The sequence below is a fragment of the Ascaphus truei genome, chromosome 20, assembly GCF_040206685.1.
Source record: "Ascaphus truei isolate aAscTru1 chromosome 20, aAscTru1.hap1, whole genome shotgun sequence".
Lineage (NCBI taxonomy): Eukaryota > Metazoa > Chordata > Amphibia > Anura > Ascaphidae > Ascaphus > Ascaphus truei.
In genome coordinates this window covers 26130220-26149166 of record NC_134502.1, presented here as the reverse complement: position 1 = coordinate 26149166, position 18947 = coordinate 26130220, and the positions used below count along the sequence as shown (strand labels likewise).

Genomic DNA, 18947 nt, shown 5'->3' with positions numbered 1-18947 from the left:
AATGGCAGTGACGTGGTTAAGGGGTCAGTCTCTCCTAGGGGCAAAGTGTACTAATGGCAGTGACATGGTTAAGGGGTCAGTCTCTCCTAGGGGCAAAGTGTACTAATGGCAGTGACGTGGTTAAGGGGTCAGTCCCTCCTAGGGGCAAAGTGTACTAATGGCAGTGACATGGTTAAGGGGTTAGTCTCCCCGAGAGATACAGAAGTGTATCTGTCCCTTTCCGAGGGAGCTTTTGTAAGGAGCTGGTGGTTTGGATAGTGGTTCGCTGATCCGCTAGGTGGGACCGAGGCTTGAACAGTTCAATAACGAATATTGGGCTTTGCCGGGTTATACCGTCAGAACGTCGGCCAACTTCTGATGCAGCTTCTTGTTCTCCTGACGCAGCCACAGAATGGATTCCTTGTTCTTCTTGATGGTCCACTGAAGAAACTCTCGTAGAACGCCTTACGGTCGCCATCTGCGAGAGAGGTGTCCCACTGTATATTAGAGTGTCAGCTCTGCGGGGCAGGATTCCCTTCTCCCAATGCCCCCCCCTCTCCTGTATTGTATCTGTGTCCCTCTGAATATTAAAGTGTAAGCTCTGCGGGGCAGGATTCCCTTCTCCCAATGGTTCCTCCTCTCCCTGTATTGTATCGGTGTCCCTCTGTATATTAGAGTGTCAGCTCTGCAGGGCAGGATTCCCTTCTCCCAATGTTCCCTCCTCTCCCTGTATTGTATCTGTGTCCCTCTGTATATTAGAGTGTAAGCTCTGCGGGGCAGGATTCCCTTCTCCCAATGGTTCCTCCTCTCCCTGTATTGTATCTGTGTCCAAATCTTAATGGGATCAGCTGTGCAGCTGGACCATATACTCCATCCTGATGTATACGCCGTCCCACAATGAGCACCCCACTTTACCTTTCTGTTTCAACATTGCCCCTCATGCCCTCTAGAGCAGGCCTGCACAACTCCAGTCCTCGAGGGCCGCAAACAGGCCAGGTTTTCAGGATATCCCTGCCTCAGCACAGCTGGCTCAATTAGTGGCTCAGTCATACTGAGTCACTAATTGAGCCAGCTGCGCTGAAGTAGGGATATCCTGAAAACCTGGCCTGTTTGTGGCCCTCCAGGACTGGAGTTGTGCAGGCCTGCTCTAGAGTGTAAGCTCTCCGGACGAGCAGGGTCCTTGAAGAGATGTGAGCAGAGGTACATATAATGGAGACCGATTTGGGTGCAATTATATCTTGGCTTTATTGAGCCTGTTCCTTTATCCAGGCAAAACATACAAAAACAACAAACTAACAAACCCCTATCCCTTTGTAAGGGCTAACCTCCTTCTCCAGACCCTATCTGCAGGACTGGGGGGATATTCCCATTACCAGCCTATCACCCCAAATTCTCAGGGTGTACCTTAAGCAGATGGCCCTCCATGTCAGTCTCTGGCAGGTTCCTGTGTCCAGGAAATATTGGTGTCTGGGTGTCTCAGCACAGCCTTTGTGCTCAACACAGTGTCTGTGTGCAGGCTTCTCCGCTCTCCTTCTGTCAGCCCAAATGTGAGCGAAGGAAATCTCTCTCACCTGTTTCTCGCATCAGGCTTTTCTAAAAAGCCCCTAATCAGTCCGGTGGAGTCTGGTTGATTGCCTGTCTGCAATTAACCAGCACACTGCCGAATTTTGGGATCTGTTTGGATGTCAAACAGTGATGAGTCCCTGTTACAGTCCTCCGTACTTTCTGGATCAGCTTGCGCTTGCCTGTCCTTATTTGTACGCAAGTCCGTTTAATGTTACGCGACGGCAGATGAAAGTATCCGGCGTGGCTCTAGGGGGGGATTCTAAGAAACCCCAAAATACGGGAGATTTATAAAATGGATCATTGCATTTTTTTAGGGTCTTAATGCGAACACCCCCCCCCCCCCTCGAATTAACCCCAGAGCTCCCGCCCACAATAAATGTAATTGCCTCTAAGTGTCCGAGCGAGAGCCCCTAATGCAGCGTGTGTGTGTGTGGGGGGGGGGGGGGGGCATTGTCCTCTCGCCCCAGGCACTGATCTCGCCCGCCTTTGGCTGCTCCGGGATTTCTGTTAATGTGACATTGGATTTTCAGACTGACTAAAGACGAAGCTTGAGGCTTGTGTGATGGGATCAATGTCATTGGTGATGTCATCAGTAATGTTGTGGCCAAGATCTTTTGTGATGTCATGTGGGGGGGTGGGGGGGGTGTTCAGTGTCTCACCTAATAGCTGGATCTTCCTCTGCAGCTCTGAGATCTGTTCGTGTATCGGGGGCTTCGCGCCATCGTAGGTATCTGTTCCCGGCATGCTGGTCTGGGGGTGGGGGGGAGGGAGGTAGAAAAGTGTTGTGAATACATTTCCTATCCTTCCTTGATACCCCCTCCATGCCCTTAACTGCCCTTCTTTCTGGGTACCACCTCCAAAGCTATACCTCCTCCTCTCTACCTGCCACGCTTTAATTTGTATTTGCCCGCTCTCTAACTGCCCATCCTTAAAACTTACTTGGCCCGCTCTCTCTCTAACTGCCCATCCGTACACTTACTTGGCCCGCTCTCTCCAACTGCTCAGCCTTACACTTACTTGCCCCGCTCTCTCTAACTGCCCATCTGTACACTTACTTGCCCCGCTCGCTCTAACTGCCCAGCCTTACACTTACTTGCCCCGCTCTCTCTAACTGCCCATCTGTACACTTACTTGGCCCGCTCTCTCCAACTGCCCAGCCTTACACTTACTTGCCCCCATGCTCTCTAACTGCCCATCCTTACACTTACTTGCCCCCCTCTCTCTAACTGCCCATCCTTACACTTACTTGCCCCGCTCTCTCTAACTGCCCATCCTTACACTTACTTGCCCCGCTTTCTCTAACTGCCCATCCTTACACTTACTTGCCCCGCTCTCTCTAACTGCCCATCCTTACACTTACTTGCCCCGCTCTCTCTAACTGCCCATCATTACACTTACTTGCCCACCTCTCGCTCTAACTGCCCATCCTTACACTTACTTGCCCCCTCTCTATATTAACCCCAACACTCTATTCAACACTGCCCTTCCTGTATATATAATTGCCCCTCTTCCTCTCTACCTTCCCCGCTTAGAAGTATTTACCCCTACTCTTGTATTACCCCTCCTTACAAAGATTTGCCCTTGTTTTGCTCTCTCCCTGCCCCTGCTGGTGTAGGTTGCACCCCATGATATTATTTACCCCCTCTCCCTGTTCGATTGCCCCTCTCCTGCTCAGCTTCTGCTTACCTTAGTTACCAGGCAACCGTCTCCATGGAGACAGAGACAAACCCTCCTATTCGCTGTTGCTTGCGCGGTGACGTCATTGCGCTCATGTTGCTACTCCCGAAAGCGCGCACACGCATTTGGTGAAGGTGTCCATCTTGCTACACCCAATAGGATCTGCGCTTGGCTAGAGGTCGGTCAGCTTTAATACGCATTGATACGCAGCGGAAGTCGGCCATCTTGCTACTTCGGTTGAAAGTAAAAAAGTGGAAGTCGGCCATCTTGCTACACCCGCCGGTGGCGATCCTTCGGCCGGGGACACCTTGCTTCTTAAAAAGGTCATGGTATTACAGTAATATATATCTACCTCATGCAATGCATTATGTGCATACACACCTGTCCTAGGGGTTCTATCGTTAGTCAGAGTACACATGCACCTCCGGAAACAGTACCTGTGCCTATGTCTGGAGTGTACCAAGATGGCCGCTCTCCGCCTTCACTCCCTACGAAGTGTATGGCTAAAGTAGCCTTTTCTTTTGCGTTGCCCCATGGCCATTGGCAAAGGACAACAGTTGGATAAAAAAAACCCAGGCTGATTCAACCCCTTATTCCACATATACTCCAGTGATTATATACACTAGCTCACGCCAAGGTCTAGAAGAGGTGTACCAAGATGGCGACTGATTCGCGCTTTCCTCCCGCCTCCTTGCCACACCCAACATGGCGCCGCGTCACCTCTTTCCTCCCGCCTCTTTTTGCCACACCCATCATGGCGCCACGTCACCCTTTTCCTCCCTAAAAAGATCAATTAAACGTTTTATGCTTTCTTTCTTTAACACCACCCTCCCGGGATTTCCAACTGCGCCGTGCTTCCCCCTCCTATGCTTTTTGAAGCTGCGCAGCAAGAGGTTAGGGAAGAAAAATGGCTTTATCAACTACTTGCCCCACTCAACATGGCCGGCTGGTTGTGCTCACAGGAAGTGAGAAAATGCAGGAACAGGAAGTGATGCCGGAGCTTGCTGCCCCTTGCTCATCTTGTCATTGTCAGATAGGCTGCAGGCTGACACACATCTACCCCCTGCTACCTACCCCAGGGGCAGCATGGAGATACTTCTGGTGCTGCTGGCCTCTCTGGGCTGCTTTGCAGTGGAGGTGAAGAGGCCTCGTGGGGTCTCCCTGACCAGTGAGTGTAATTAATGAAGCATATTCGCATTCACACGCATATATACATACACACATACATATACATACATATACACATACATACACACATACATATACATATACATACATATTCACATACATACAGTACACACATTCACACGCATACATACGCAGACATATAGCTACACATATATATACACACACACACACATATATATATAGTCCATCAGACAGTGACCCAATGATATTAGCGCTGGAACGCCTATCCTATAATAACTTTTATTGGAACACAGTCACATACGCAATCGTAGAGATGCCGGCGACCCGGCGTCGTGGTCCCCTGTAGGAGGGTCCCCCAGGCCCAGGGGACCGAACTGTGGTCTCTCTGACACCTCTGCGATTTGGTACGTGACTTCATTTCCATCCACTCTTATATGTAATATGCGTTCTGGCGCTGGTGTAATTGGGTCACGGTTTGATGGACTAATTACTCTGTTGTTTGGAATTCTATACACGGCGCCGATAAGTCTGAAGGGTCATAGGTCAGGATTAACTTGTGTGCTGATGTATATTAGCACATTATTGACGCTCGTGTGTGTCCCGTATAAAATATATATGTATATATAGCTCTACCTTTATCGGTGGCCGCGCTCTCGTTGGCTTCCTCTCGCTAACGACGCGTCTCTTGCAGACCGCCATTTCTACGATGAGACGAGGCCTTTCACCTGTCTGGATGGATCCAAGACCATTCCCTTCGATCGGGTTAATGACGATTACTGCGACTGCGCAGACGGGACAGACGAGCCCGGTGAGAGAGAACAGCGCTGCCGGCACCAGAGAGCAGTGTCATAAGGCACTCCTAGGGGCAAAGTGTACTAATGGCAGTGACATGATTAAGGGGTCAGTCCCTCCTAGGGGCAAAGTGTACTAATGGCAGTGACATGGTTAAGGGGTCAGTCCCTCCTAGGGGCAAAGTGTACTAATGGCAGTGACATGATTAAGGGGTCAGTCCCTCCTAGGGGCAAAGTGTACTAATGGCAGTGACATGATTAAGGGGTCAGTCCCTCCTAGGGGCAAAGTGTACTAATGGCAGTGACATGATTAAGGGGTCATTCTCCTAGGGGCAAAGTGTACTAATGGCAGTGACATGGTTAAGGGATCAGTCCCTCCGAGGGGCAAAGTGTACTAATGTCAGTGACATGGTTAAGGGATCAGTCCCTCCTAGGGGCAAAGTGTACTAATGGCAGTGACATGGTTAAAGGGTCAGTCCCTCCTAGGGACAAAGTGTACTAATGGCAGTGACATGGTTAAGGGATCAGTCCCTCCCAGGGGCAAAGTGTACTAATGGCAGTGACATGGTTAAGGGGTAAGTCCCTCCTAGGGGCAAAGTGTACTAATGGCAGTGACATGATTAAGGGGTCAGTCCCTCCTAGGGGCAAAGTGTACTAATGGCAGTGACATGATTAAGGGGCCAGTCCCTCCTAGGAGCAAAGTGTACTAATGGCAGTGACATGGTTAAGGGGTCAGTCCCTCCTGGGGACAAAGTGTACTAATGGCAGTGACGTGGTTAAGGGGTCAGTCCCTCCTAGGGGCAAAGTGTTCTAATGGCAGTGACATGTAATAATATAAACACATAATGGGAATACACGCAATAGGTGGTTACATTAGGAAAAGGTGTCACTGTCCCGAAGAGCTTACAATCGAAGGGATTTTCATGTTCAATTCCACCCCAGGTACGGCCGCTTGCTCCAATGGGAAGTTTCACTGCTCCAACGCAGGCTACCGACCCCAGTATATGCCTGCCTCGCGGGTCAACGATGGCGTCTGTGGTGAGTGAACTGCCCCGCAGAGCTTACACTCTAATATACAGAGGGACACAGATACAATACAGGGAGAGGAGGGACCATTGGGAGGAGGGAATCCTGCCCCACAGAGCTTACACTCTAATATACAGAGGGACACAGATACAATACAGGGAGAGGAGGAACCATTGGGAGAAGGGAATCCTGTCCCGCAGAGCTTACACTCTAATATACAGAGGGACACAGATACAATACAGGGAGAGGAGGAACCATTGGGAGAAGGGAATCCTGTCCCGCAGAGCTTACACTCTAATATACAGAGGGACACAGATACAATACAGGGAGAGGAGGAACCATTGGGGGAAGGGAATCCTGCCTCGCAGAGCTTACACTCTAATATACAGAGGGACACAGGTACAATACAGGGAGAGGAGGAACTATTGGTAGAAGGGAATCCTGCCCCGCAGAGCTGACACTCTAATATACAGAGGGACACAGGTACAATACAGGTGAGAGGAGGAACTATTGGTAGAAGGGAATCCTGCCCGCAGAGCTGACACTCTAACCTCTCCTCAGATTGCTGTGACACCACAGATGAGTATAACAGTGGCGCTTTCTGTCAGAACACGTGCAGGTGAGAAGCTGCTATTCCTGTGCTCGGGGAGAGTCTGCTCCCCACCTCTCCCCTTCCAATGATCAATAATTAACAACCACCCCCCCCCCCCCCCTTTGGCCTCTTTTCTTCTCTCCCCCCCTTTTTTTGGCCTCTTTTTTTCTCTTTTCTTCTCTCCCCCCCCCACCCTTTTCGGTCCCCTCCTGCTCCCTCAGGGAGATGGGTAGGAGGGAGCGCGGGAGGAGCTGCAGCAGATGGCGGAGGTGACCAGGGAAGGACTTCTTGTGAAGCAGCAACTGATAGAAGAGGCCAGAAAGGGGAGAGAAGAGAAACAGGTACTGGGGCCCCTCTCACTGAGGGCAGGAGCAGCAGTGCACTGTGGGATCTATAGTATATACACAAGGAGGAGCCGCGGTGCATTGTGGGAGGTGTGTATATACACGGAGGAGAAGCAGTGCACTGTGGGGGCTGTAGTATATACACGGAGGAGCAGTGCATTGTGGGAGCTGCAGTATATACACGGAGAAGCCCGCAGTGCATTGTGGAGCTGCGGTGTATACACGGAGGAGCCGCAGTGCATTGTGGGGGCTGTAGTATATACACGGAGGAGCTGCAGTGCATTGTGGGAGCTGTAGTATATACACCAGGAGCCGGCAGTGCATTGTGGGAGCTGTGGTATATACACGGAGAAGCAGTGCATTGTGGGAGCTGCGGTATATACATGGAGAAGCAGTGCATTGTGGGAGCTGCAGTATATACACAAGGAGCCGCAGTGCATTGTGGGAGCTGTAGTATATACACGGAGGAGCAGCAGTGCATTGTGGGGAGCTGTAGTTCAGTGGCATATGTACCCCCGTAGCAGTGAATTGTGGGAGCTGTAGTATTTACACGGGGGAGCAGTAGTGCATTGTGGGAGCTGTAGTTCAGTGGCATATGTACCTGTAGCAGTGCATTGTGGGAGCTGTAGTTCAGTAGCATAGTTACCCCCGTAGCAGTGCATTGTCGGAGCTGTAGTATATACACGGGGAGCAGCAGTGCATTGTGGGAGCTGTAGTTCGTTGGCATATGTACCCCGTAGCAGTGCATTGTGGGAGCTGTTGTCCGCTCTGCCCACTTCCTGTCACAGGGGAAACTGCAGGACGTGGAGCAGAGGCGGCAGGCTCTGCAGACGCAGGTGGAAGCTCTGCGCACAGAGAAAGAAGCCGCGGAAATACCGGAGCGAGAAGCAAAAGAGACGCAGAAGAAAGAGTGGGAAGGTAACCCCACACCGTGTGTGTGTACCTATATATCTATATATCCCTATACCTACAGCCTCGCTTCTCCACGTCGCTCCCACACACGTTCCCATCCTCCCATCTTACTTTTGGGCGGCGTCTTGGTCTTTTCATCTTCTTGCGATACGTCCGGCCTGTCGCCATTTTAATTTCTTCCACCACCCCCTCCCTCCCCCCCCCCCCCCCCCCCCCCGCGTGATGACGTCACAGACTTTTATTTGGTTTCGAACCCAGCTGTAATTCCCTCCTTCCCCGGGAGCCGTCCCATTCTTCATGGACGTTCTTGCCACTTCTTCTGGAAGGACGCACGGTGCATCATCGGTGGTTTCTTCTCGCTTCTCCTCTGCTGGGTCACGCCCTGTGCTGTCCACGTTCTCGTACCATCTCTCGGCCTCCTTTATGAGCAGCGCACGGTCCTCTTGTTGTTGATCCATCGTCCGTGTTTGAGGGCGATGATTGGGAAGGCGCCGGTCGTAAGTCGCCGCTTCATCTTCAAGCTCTTGTCGTCTTTCGATGATCTCTTTATCTTCGGGTCCGTCTTGCATATTTATGTTCCCATCTCGGCGCAACTCCAGCTAACAATCGAACTTGCCCGGGGTACCGCTGTTTGTCTCTGTAATCCCCGCCTGTGTATTGCAGAGAGGCGAGCGGCAGAGAGCGCGGAGAGCGATAAGCGGCGAGCGGCGGAGGCGTTTGCGGAGCTGGACCAGGACGCAGACAGGATGTGAGTGGGTTGCATAGTGGATGAGGTTGGGAAAAAAGACAGGCGTCCATCCTATTCATCCAAAGGAAGGCAAACAAAACCCCCCCAGAGTCACATCATCCAATGATATCTCATAAGGGGGAAAATAAATTCCTTCCTGACTCCAAGAATTGGCAATCGGATTAATCCCTGGATCAACATCCTTCCCGTGTTTACTTATTTGGTATTTCCCTGTAAACCTTTCCTTTCTAAAAAGATGTACAACCTTTTTTTTTTTTAACATATCTACTGTATCCGCCATCACAGTCTCCATGGGTAATGAATCCCACACTGTAACTGCCCTTACTGTAAAGAACCCTTTCCTTTGTTGCTGGTGAAATCTCCTTTCCTCCGACCTTAAGGGATAGCCCCAGTCCTTAGTACTGCCCGTGGGATGAGTAGTTCTTTTGAAAGCTCCTTGTACTGTCCCCGAATATATTTGTATATAGTTACCATATCCCCTCTGAGGCCGCGCCGATAGTGTCGCACCGGCGAAAGTTAGGTCTCGGCGCGGGGGTTGCGGGATTCCGGCAATTTGATTGGTTGAAGGGGCCGTCACGTGACGCGACAGCCCTTGAAAAATCAACTTTTTGTCCCCATTTAATGTGTAAGTCGCATGTTGGGTTATCCGATAAGTTGTACTGCGTCAATACAAGCTCGCCCCCTCAGGCTTTCAGCTCCAGAGGAAGGTGTGTGTCTGTGTGTGTCTGTGTGTGTGTCAGTGTGTGTGTGTGTCAGTGTGTGTGTGTCAGTGTGTGTGTGTCAGTGTGTGTGTGTCAGTGTGTGTGTGTCAGTGTGTGTGTGTCAGTGTGTGTGTGTCAGTGTGTGTGTCAGTGTGTGTGTCAGTGTGTGTGTCAGTGTGTGTGTCAGTGTGTGTGTGTCTGTGTGTGTGTGTCTGTGTGTGTGTGTGTCTGTGTGTGTGTGTGTCTGTGTGTGTGTGTGTCTGTGTGTGTGTGTCTGTGTGTGTGTCAGTGTGTGTGTGTCAGTGTGTGTGTGTCAGTGTGTGTGTGTCAGTGTGTGTGTGTCAGTGTGTGTGTGTCAGTGTGTGTGTGTCAGTGTGTGTGTGTCAGTGTGTGTGTGTCAGTGTGTGTGTGTCAGTGTGTGTGTGTCAGTGTGTGTGTGTCAGTGTGTGTGTGTCAGTGTGTGTGTGTCAGTGTGTGTGTCAGTGTGTGTGTGTGTGTGTTCTCTCACGCCCCCCTCTCTCTCTCTCAGAATCTCGGCCTCTGAGCTGCTCTCCCGGCCGGAGCTGGACACGGACGGGGATGGGACGCTGTCTGCCGAGGAGGCGCAGGTGAGAGCACGGCGCTATTTCGCTACGTGCTTACGCCGTGGTGTACGCACAAGTTCATGTGCTCACATATACCCCCCTCCCCTGTCTCTCTCCTGTATTTTCCTCTTCCCCTCTCCTCTTTCTCTCTCTCTCTCCCCATCTCACTCCCCCTCCCTATCTCTCTCCTCCCGTCTCTCCCTATCTCTCCCCCCCCCCGTCTCTCCCTATCTCTCCCTATCTCCCCCCCCCCGTCTCTCCCTATCTCCCCCCCGTCTCTCCCTATCTCCCCCCCCCCCGTCTCTCCCTATCTCTCCCCTCCCCCCCGTCTCTCCCTATCTCTCCCCCCCCCCCCGTCTCTCCCTATCTCTCCCCCCCGTCTCTCCCTATCTCTCCCCCCCGTCTCTCCCTATCTCCCCCCCCCCGTGTCTCCCTATCTCTCCCCCCCCCGTCTCTCCCCTATCTCCCCCCCCGTCTCTCCCTATCTCTCTCCTCCCGTCTCTCCCTATCTCTCCGCCTCCCGCCCGTCTCTCCCTATCTCCCCCCCCCCGTCTCTCCCTATCTCTCCCCCCCCGTCTCCCCCCCCGTCTCTCCCTATCTCCCCCCCCCCCGTCTCTCCCTATCTCCCCCCCCCCCCGTCTCTCCCTATCTCTCCCCTCCCCCCGTCTCTCCCTATCCCTCCCCCTCCCCGTCTCTCCCTATCTCTCCCCTCCCCCCCCCGTCTCTCCCTATCTCCTCCCCCCCGTCTCTCCCTATCTCCTCCCCCCCCCGTCTCTCCCTATCTCTCCCCCCCCCCGCCCCCTCTCTCTCCTCCCCCCCCGAACCCTCTGTCTCCCCCCCTCAGTCCCTCCTGGGAGATTTGGATTCTGTGGATTTGAGCCGTTTTCTGGATTCCGTTTGGCCTCAAATCCGAGAGAAATTCAAGTCTGAGGTGAGCGAGGCGGGACCTGGCACCTCTAGGGGCTATACACGGGGGGGAGGCGGGACCTGGCACCTCTAGGGCTATACACGGGGGGGGAGGCGGGACCTGGCACCTCTAGGGCTATACACGGGGGGGAGGCGGGACCTGGCACCTCTAGGGCTATACACGGGGGGAGGCGGGACCTGGCACCTCTAGGGCTATACACGGGGGGGAGGCGGGACCTGGCACCTCTAGGGCTATACACGGGGGGAGGCGGGACCTGGCACCTCTAGGGCTATACACGGGGGGAGGCGGGACCTGGCACCTCTAGGGCTATACACGGGGGGGGAGGCGGGACCTGGCACCCTCTAGGGCTATACACGGGGGGAGGCGGGACCTGGCACCTCTAGGGCTATACACGGGGGGGAGGCGGGACCTGGCACCTCTAGGGCTATACACGGGGGGAGGCGGGACCTGGCACCTCTAGGGCTATACACGGGGGGAGGCGGGACCTGGCACCTCTAGGGCTATACACGGGGGGAGGCGTGGCCCGGCACCTCTAGGGCTATACACGGGGGGGAGGCGGGGGCCCGGCACCTCTAGGGCTATACAGGGAGCGAGGCGGGACCTGGCACCTCTAGGGCTATACACGGGGGGGGGAGGCGGAGGCCCGGCACCTCTAGGGCTATACACAGGGAGGCGGGGCCCCGGCACCCTCTAGGGCTATACACGGGGAGAGGCGGGGGCCCGGCACCTCTAGGGCTATACAGGGGAGCGAGGCGGGACCTGGCACCTCTAGGGCTATACACGGGGGGGGGGAGGCGGAGCCCGGCACCTCTAGGGCTATACACAGGGGAGGCGGGGCCCGGCAACCTCTAGGGCTATACACGGGGGGAGGCGGGACCTGGCACCTCTAGGGCTATACACGGGGGGAGGCGGAGCCCGGCACCTCTAGGGCTATACACAGGGAGGCGGGGCCCGGCACCTCTAGGGGCTATACACGGGGGGGAGGCGGAGCCCCGGCACCTCTAGGGCTATACACAGGGAGGGCGGGGCCCGGCACCTCTAGGGCTATACACGGGGGGGAGGGCGGGGCCCCGGCACCTCTAGGGCTATACACGGGGGGAGGCGGGACCTGGCACCCTCTAGGGCTATACACGGGGGGAGGCGGGGCCCGCCACCTCTAGGGGCTATACACAGGGGGGAGGCGAGGCCCGGCACCTCTAGGGCTATACACGGGGGGAGGCGGGACCTGGCACCTCTAGGGCTATACACGGGGGGAGGCGGGGCCCGGCACCTCTAGGGCTATACACGGGGGGAGGGGGGCGGAGCCCGGCACCTCTAGGGCTATACACGGGGGGGGGCGGGGCCCCGGCACCTCTAGGGCTATACACGGGGAGGCGGGGGCCCCGACACCTCTAGGGCTATACACGGGGGGAGACGGGGCCCGGCACCTCTAGGGCTATACACAGGGGGAGGCGGGGCCCGGCACCTCTAGTGCTATACACGGGGGGGGCGGCGAGCCCAGGCACCTCTAGGGCTATACACGGGGGGGGGGGGCGGAGCCCAGGCACCTCTAGGGCTATACACAGGGGGGAGGCGGGGCCCGGCACCTCTAGGGCTATACACGGGGGGGGCGGAGCCCAGGCACCTCTAGGGGCTATACACGGGGGGGGGGAGGCGGGGCCCCGGCACCTCTAGGGCTATACACGGGGGGGGGGCGGAGCCCAGGCACCTCTAGGGCTATACACGGGGGGGAGGCGGGGCCCGGCACCTCTAGGGCTATACACGGGGGGGGAGGCGGGGCCCGGCACCTCTAGGGCTATACCACGGGGGGGGGGGCGGAGCCCAGGCACCCCGCTAGGACTATGTGTGACCTCCAGGCCGAGCCGCCGCCCCCCCGGGTAGATGAGGGGACAGAGCCACATCCAGAAATGCCGACCGAGGAAGAGGAGGAGGAGGAAGGTGAGGAGGAAGGAGAAGAGGAGGACGAGGAGTCGGAAGAGGATCACACGGTGAGTGTCGTGTCTTGCCCCGCCCCCGCCCCTCCTCCCCCGCCCCCCGCCCTTCCCCCCCCCGCCCCCCGCCCCCCGCCCCCGCCCTTCCCCCCCCCCGCCCCCGCCCCCGCCCTTCCCCCCCCCGCGCCCCCCGCCCTTCCCCCCACGCTGTGCCACTGACCCCAACCTGACCTCTGTACTGTCACAGGCCCCGCCCACCAAGCCACAGGGGGAGGAGCCAGAGGGTCCCGTATACGATGAAGCTACGCAGGCTCTGATAGACAGTGAGTGCGGGTCTCTGGATCCGACCCTCCTTTCCCCCCCCCTTACCTCCCCCCTCTCTTACCCCTTCCCCCCCCCCTTACCTCCCCCCTCTCTTACCCCTTCCCCCCCCATCCCTCTCTTACCTCTTCCCCCCATCCCTCTCTTACCTCTTCCCCCCATCCCTCTTACCTCTTCCCCCCCATACCCTTCTACCCCCATCCCTCTTACCTCTTCCCCCCCATCCCTCTTACCTCTTCCCCCCATCCCTCTTACCTCTTCCCCCATCCCTCTTACCTCTTCCACCCCATCCCTCTACCTCCCCCCCATCCCTCTCTTACCTCTTCCCCCCCATCCTCTCTTACCTCTTCCCCCCCATCCTCTCTTACCTCTTCCCCCCCATCCCTCTCTTACCTCTTCCCCCCCATCCCTCTCTTACCCTCTTCCCCCCCCATCCCTCTCTTACCTCTTCCCTTCCCCCCCATCCCTCTCTTACCTCTTCCCCCCATCCCTCTCTTACCTCTTCCCCCCCCATCCCTCTCTTACCTCTTCCCCCCCCCATCCCTCTCTTACCTCTTCCCCCCCATCCCTCTCTTACCTCTTCCCCCCCCATCCCTCTCTTACCTCTTCCCCCCCCCATCCCTCTTACCTCTTCCCCCCCATCCCTCTTACCTCTTCCCCCCCCATCCCTCTTACCTCTTCCCCCCCATCCCTCTTACTCTTCCCTTCCCCCCCATCCTCTCTTACCTCTTCCTTCCCCCCCCATCCCTCTCTTACCTCTTCCCTTCCCCCCCATCCCTCTCTTACCTCTTCCCTTCCCCCCCATCCCTCTCTTACCTCTTCCCTTCCCCCCCATCCCTCTCTTACCTCTTCCCTTCCCCCCCATCCTCTCTTACCTCTTCCCTTCCCCCCCATCCCTCTCTTACCTCTTCCCTTCCCCCCCATCCCTCTCTTACCTCTTCCCCCCCATCCCTCTCTTACCTCTTCCCCCCCCATCCCTCTCTTACCTCTTCCCCCCCATCCCTCTCTTACCTCTTCCCCCCATCCCTCTCTTACCTCTTCCCCCCACCCTCTCTTACCTCTTCCCCCCCATCCCTCTCTTACCTCTTCCCCCCCATCCCTCTCTTACCTCTTCCCCCCATCCCTCTCTTACCTCTTCCCCCCCCATCCCCTCTCTTACCTCTTCCCCCCCCCCATCCCTCTCTTACCTCTTCCCCCCCCCCATCCCTCTCTTACCTCTTCCCCCCCCATCCCTCTCTTACCTCTTCCCCCCCCCCCATCCCTCTCTTACCTCTTCCCCCCCCATCCCTCTCTTACCTCTTCCCCCCCATCCCTCTTACCTCTTCCCCCCCATCCCTCTTACCTCTTCCCTTTCCCCCCCCATCCCTCTTACCTCTTCCTTTCCCCCCCCATCCCTCTCTTACCTCTTCCCTTCCCCCCCATCCCTCTCTTACCTCTTCCCTTCCCCCCCATCCCTCTCTTACCTCTTCCCTTCCCCCCCCATCCCTCTCTTACCTCTTCCCTTCCCCCCCATCCCTCTCTTACCTCTTTCCTTCCCCCCCATCCCTCTCTTACCTCTTCCCTTCCCCCCCCATCCCTCTCTTACCTCTTCCCTTCCCCCCCCCATCCCTCTCTTACCTCTTCCCTTCCCCCCCCCATCCCTCTCTTACCTCTTTTCTTCCCCCCATCCCTCTCTTACCTCATCCCTTCCCCCCATCCCTCTCTTACCTCTTCCCTTCCCCCCCATCCCTCTCTTACCTCTTCCCTTCCCCCCCATCCCTCTCTTACCTCTTCCCTTCCCCCCCATCCCTCTCTTACCTCTTCCCTTCCCCCATCCCCTCTTACCTCTTCCCTTCCCCCCCATCCCTCTCTTACCTCTTCCCTTCCCCCCCATCCCTCTCTTACCTCTTTCCCCCCCCATCCCTCTCTTACCTCTTTCCCCCCCATCCCTCTCTTACCTCTTCCCCCCCCCATCCCTCTCATACCTCTTTCCCCCCCCCATCCCTCTCTTACCTCTTTCCCCCCCCATCCCTCTCTTCCTCTTTCCCCCCCATCCCTCTCTTACCTCTTCCCCCCCCATCACTCTCTTACCTCTTCCCCCCCCCCATCCCTCTCTTACCTCTTCCCCCCCCCATCCCTCTCTTACCTCTTCCCTTCCCCCCCCCATCCCTCTCTTACCTCTTCCCCCATCCCTCTCTTACCTCTTCCCTTCCCCCCCATCCCTCTCTTACCTCTTCCCCCCATCCCTCTCTTACACTTCCCCCCCCATCCCTCTCTTACCTCTTCCCCCCCATCCACTCTTACCTCTTCCCCCCCATCCCTCTCTTACCTCTTCCCCCCACCCCTCTCTTACCTCTTCCCCCCCATTCCTCTCTTACCTCTTCCCCCCATCCCTCTCTTACCTCTTCCCCCCCATCCCTCTCTTACCTCTTCCCCCCCCATCCCTCTCTTACCTCTTCCCCCCCCCATCCCTCTCTTACCTCTTCCCCCCCCCCATCCCTCTCTACCTCTTCCCCATCCCTCTCTTACCTCTTCCCCCCCATCCCTCTCTTACCTCTTCCCCCCCCATCCCTCTCTTACCTCTTCCCCCCCCCATCCCTCTCTTACCTCTTCCCCCCCATCCCTCTCTTACCTCTTCCCCCCCCCCCATCCCTCTCTTACCTCTTCCCCCCCATCCCTCTCTTACCTCTTCCCCCCATCCCTCTCTTACCTCTTCCCCCCATCCCTCTCTTACCTCTTCCCCCCCCCCATCCCTCTCATACCTCTTCCCCCCCCCCATCCCTCTCTTACCTCTTCCCCATCCCTCTCTTACCTCTTCCCCCATCATCCCTCTCTTACCTCTTCCCCCCCATCCCTCTTACCTCTTCCCCCCCCCCATCCCTCTCTTACCTCTTCCCCCCCATCCCTCTCTTACCTCTTCCCCCCATCCCTCTTACCTCTTCCCCCCCATCCCTCTTACCTCTTCCCCCCCATCCCTCTTACCTCTTCCCCCCCATCCCTCTTACCTCTTCCCCCCATCCCTCTTACCTCTTCCCTTTCCCCCCCCATCCCTCTCTTACCTCTTCCTTTCCCCCCCATCCCTCTCTTACCTCTTCCATCCCCCCATCCCCATACCTCTTCCCTTCCCCCCCATCCCTCTCTTACCTCTTCCCCTTCCCCCCCCATCCCTCTCTTACCTCTTCCCTTCCCCCCCCATCCCTCTCTTACCTCTTCCCTTCCCCCCCCCCATCCCTCTCTTACCTCTTCCCTTCCCCCCCCCATCCCTCTCTTACCTCTTCCCTTCCCCCCCCATCCCTCTCTTACCTCTTCCCTTCCCCCCCCATCCCTCTCTTACCTCTTCCCTTCCCCCCCCCATCCCTCTCTTAACTCTTCCCTTCCACCCCATCCCTCTCTTACCTCTTCCCTTCCCCCCATCCCTCTCTTACCTCTTCCCTTCCCCCCATCCCTCTCTTACCTCTTCCCTTCCCCCCCATCCCTCTCTTACCTCTTCCCCCCCATCCCTCTCTTACCTCTTCCCCCCCATCCCTCTCTTACCTCTTCCCCCCCCCATCCCTCTCTTACCTCTTTCCCCCCCCATCCCTCTCTTACCTCTTTCCCCCCCCCATCCCTCTCTTACCTCTTCCCACCCCATCCCTCTCTTACCTCTTCCCCCCCCCATCCCTCTCTTACCTCTTCCCCCCCCCATCCCTCTCTTACCTCTTCCCCCCCCATCCCTCTCTTACCTCTTCCCCTCCCCATCTCTTACCTCTTCCCCCCCCATCCCTCTCTTACCTCTTCCCCCCCCATCCCTCTCTCACCTCTTCCCCCCCCATCCCTCTCTTACCTCTTCCCCCCCCCCATCCCTCTCTTACCTCTTCCCCCCCATCCCTCTCTTACCTCTTCCCCCCCCCATCCCTCTCTTACCTCTTCCCCCCCCCCCATCCCTCTCTTACCTCTTTCCCCCATCCCTCTCTTACCTCTCCCCCCCATCCCTCTCTTATTTCTTCCCCCCCATCCCTCTCTTACCTCTTCCCCCCATCCCTCTCTTACCTCTTCCCCCCCATCCCTCTCTTACCTCTTCCCCCCCATCCCTCTCTTACCTCTTTCCCCCCCATCCCTCTCTTACCTCTTTCCCCCCCCATTCCTCTCTTACCCCCCCATTCCTCTCTTACCTCTTTCCCCCCCCATCCTCTCTTACCTCTTTTCCCCCCCCATCCCTCTCTTACCTCTTTTCCCCCCCATCCCTCTCTTACCTCTTTCCCCCCCCATCCCTCTCTTACCTCTTCCCCCCCCATCCCTCTCTTACCTCTTTCCCCCCCCCATCCCTCTCTTACCTCTTTCCCCCCCCATCCCTCTCTTACCTCTTCCCCCCCATCCCTCTTACCTCTTCCCCTCCCTCCACCCCTCTCTTACCTCTTCCCCCCTCCCCATCCCTCTTACCTCTTCCCCCCTCGCCATCCCTCTCTTACCTCTTCCCCCCTCCCCATCCCTCTCTTACCTCTTCCCCCCTCCCCCCTCCCCATCCCTCTTACCTCTTCCCCCCTCCCCATCCCTCTCTTGCCTCTTCCCCCCTCCCCATCCCTCTCTTGCCTCTTCCCCCCCTCCCCATCCCTCTCTTGCCTCTTCCCCCCCCTCCCCATCCCTCTCTTGCCTCTTCCCCCCCTCCCCATCCCTCTCTTGCCTTTTCCCCCCTCCCATCCCTCTCTTGCCTTTTCCCCCCCTCCCCATCCCTCTCTTGCCTCTTCCCCCCTCCCCATCCCTCTCTTGCCTCTTTTCCCCCCCCATCCCTCTCTTACCTCTTTTCCCCCCCATCCCTCTCTTACCTCTTTCCCCCCCATCCCTCTCTTACCTCTTCCCCCCCCCATCCCTCTCTTACCTCTTTCCCCCCCCATCCCTCTCTTACCTCTTCCCCCCTCCCCATCCCTCTCTTACCTCTTCCCCCCTCCCCATCCCTCTCTTACCTCTTCCCCCCTCCCTATCCCTCTCTTACCTCTTCCCCCCTCCCCATCCCTCTTACCTCTTCCCCCCTCGCCATCCCTCTCTTACCTCTTCCCCCTCCCCATCCCTCTCTTACCTCTTCCCCCCTCCCCCCTCCCCATCCCTCTTACCTCTTCCCCCCTCCCCATCCCTCTCTTGCCTCTTCCCCCCTCCCCATCCCTCTCTTGCCTCTTCCCCCCCTCCCCATCCCTCTCTTGCCTTTTTCCCCCCCTCCCCATCCCTCTCTTGCCTCTTCCCCCCCTCCCCATCCCTCTCTTGCCTTTTCCCCCCCTCCCCATCCCTCTCTTGCCTTTTCCCCCCTCCCCATCCCTCTCTTGCCTCTTCCCCCCCTCCCCATCCCTCTCTTGCCTCTTCCCCCCCCCTCCCCATCCCTCTCTTGCCTCTTCCCCCCCCCTCCCCATCCCTCTCTTGCCTCTTCCCCCACCCTCCCCATCCCTCTCTTACCTCTTCCCCCCCTCTCCCCATCCCTCTCTTACCTCTTCCCCCCCCCCTCCCCATCCCTCTCTTACCTCTTCCCCCCCCCCCCATCCCTCTCTTACCTCTTCCCCCCACCCGTCCCTTTTACCCCTTCCACCTTCTTCCATTTTCACCCCCTCTTCCCCTCTCTCACACTTCCTTTCTTTCAGCCGCTCAGAAAGCTCGATCTCAGTATGAAGAAGCCGAGAAATCTCTGCGGGACATGGAGGAGACTATAAGGTGCGTGATAACCCGCCTCCTGAGTGCCTTATTGTCCCTGTGACAT

The 18947-nt window shown here is 57.0% G+C and overlaps 2 protein-coding genes across 2 annotated transcripts in view; one reads left to right on the top strand and one right to left on the bottom strand.

Moving 5' to 3' along the window:
- ODAD3 (outer dynein arm docking complex subunit 3) overlaps positions 1-3230 on the bottom strand; it is a 28447-nt gene extending 25217 nt beyond the window's left edge. The window contains 4 exon segments of the mRNA XM_075577533.1: positions 334-426; positions 429-457; positions 2205-2295; positions 3185-3230. Of these exon segments, the coding sequence (XP_075433648.1) occupies positions 334-426; positions 429-457; positions 2205-2289 (207 nt within the window). The 5' untranslated portion in view covers positions 2290-2295; positions 3185-3230.
- Positions 3231-4215: 985 nt separating this feature from the next.
- Positions 4216-18947, top strand: part of PRKCSH (PRKCSH beta subunit of glucosidase II) — a 16967-nt gene continuing 2235 nt past the window's right edge. The window contains 13 exon segments of the mRNA XM_075577845.1: positions 4216-4390; positions 5063-5179; positions 6105-6200; positions 6750-6807; positions 7002-7017; positions 7020-7121; positions 7913-8042; positions 8700-8784; positions 10015-10093; positions 10914-11000; positions 12854-12985; positions 13176-13251; positions 18832-18941. Of these exon segments, the coding sequence (XP_075433960.1) occupies positions 4309-4390; positions 5063-5179; positions 6105-6200; positions 6750-6807; positions 7002-7017; positions 7020-7121; positions 7913-8042; positions 8700-8784; positions 10015-10093; positions 10914-11000; positions 12854-12985; positions 13176-13251; positions 18832-18941 (1170 nt within the window). The 5' untranslated portion in view covers positions 4216-4308.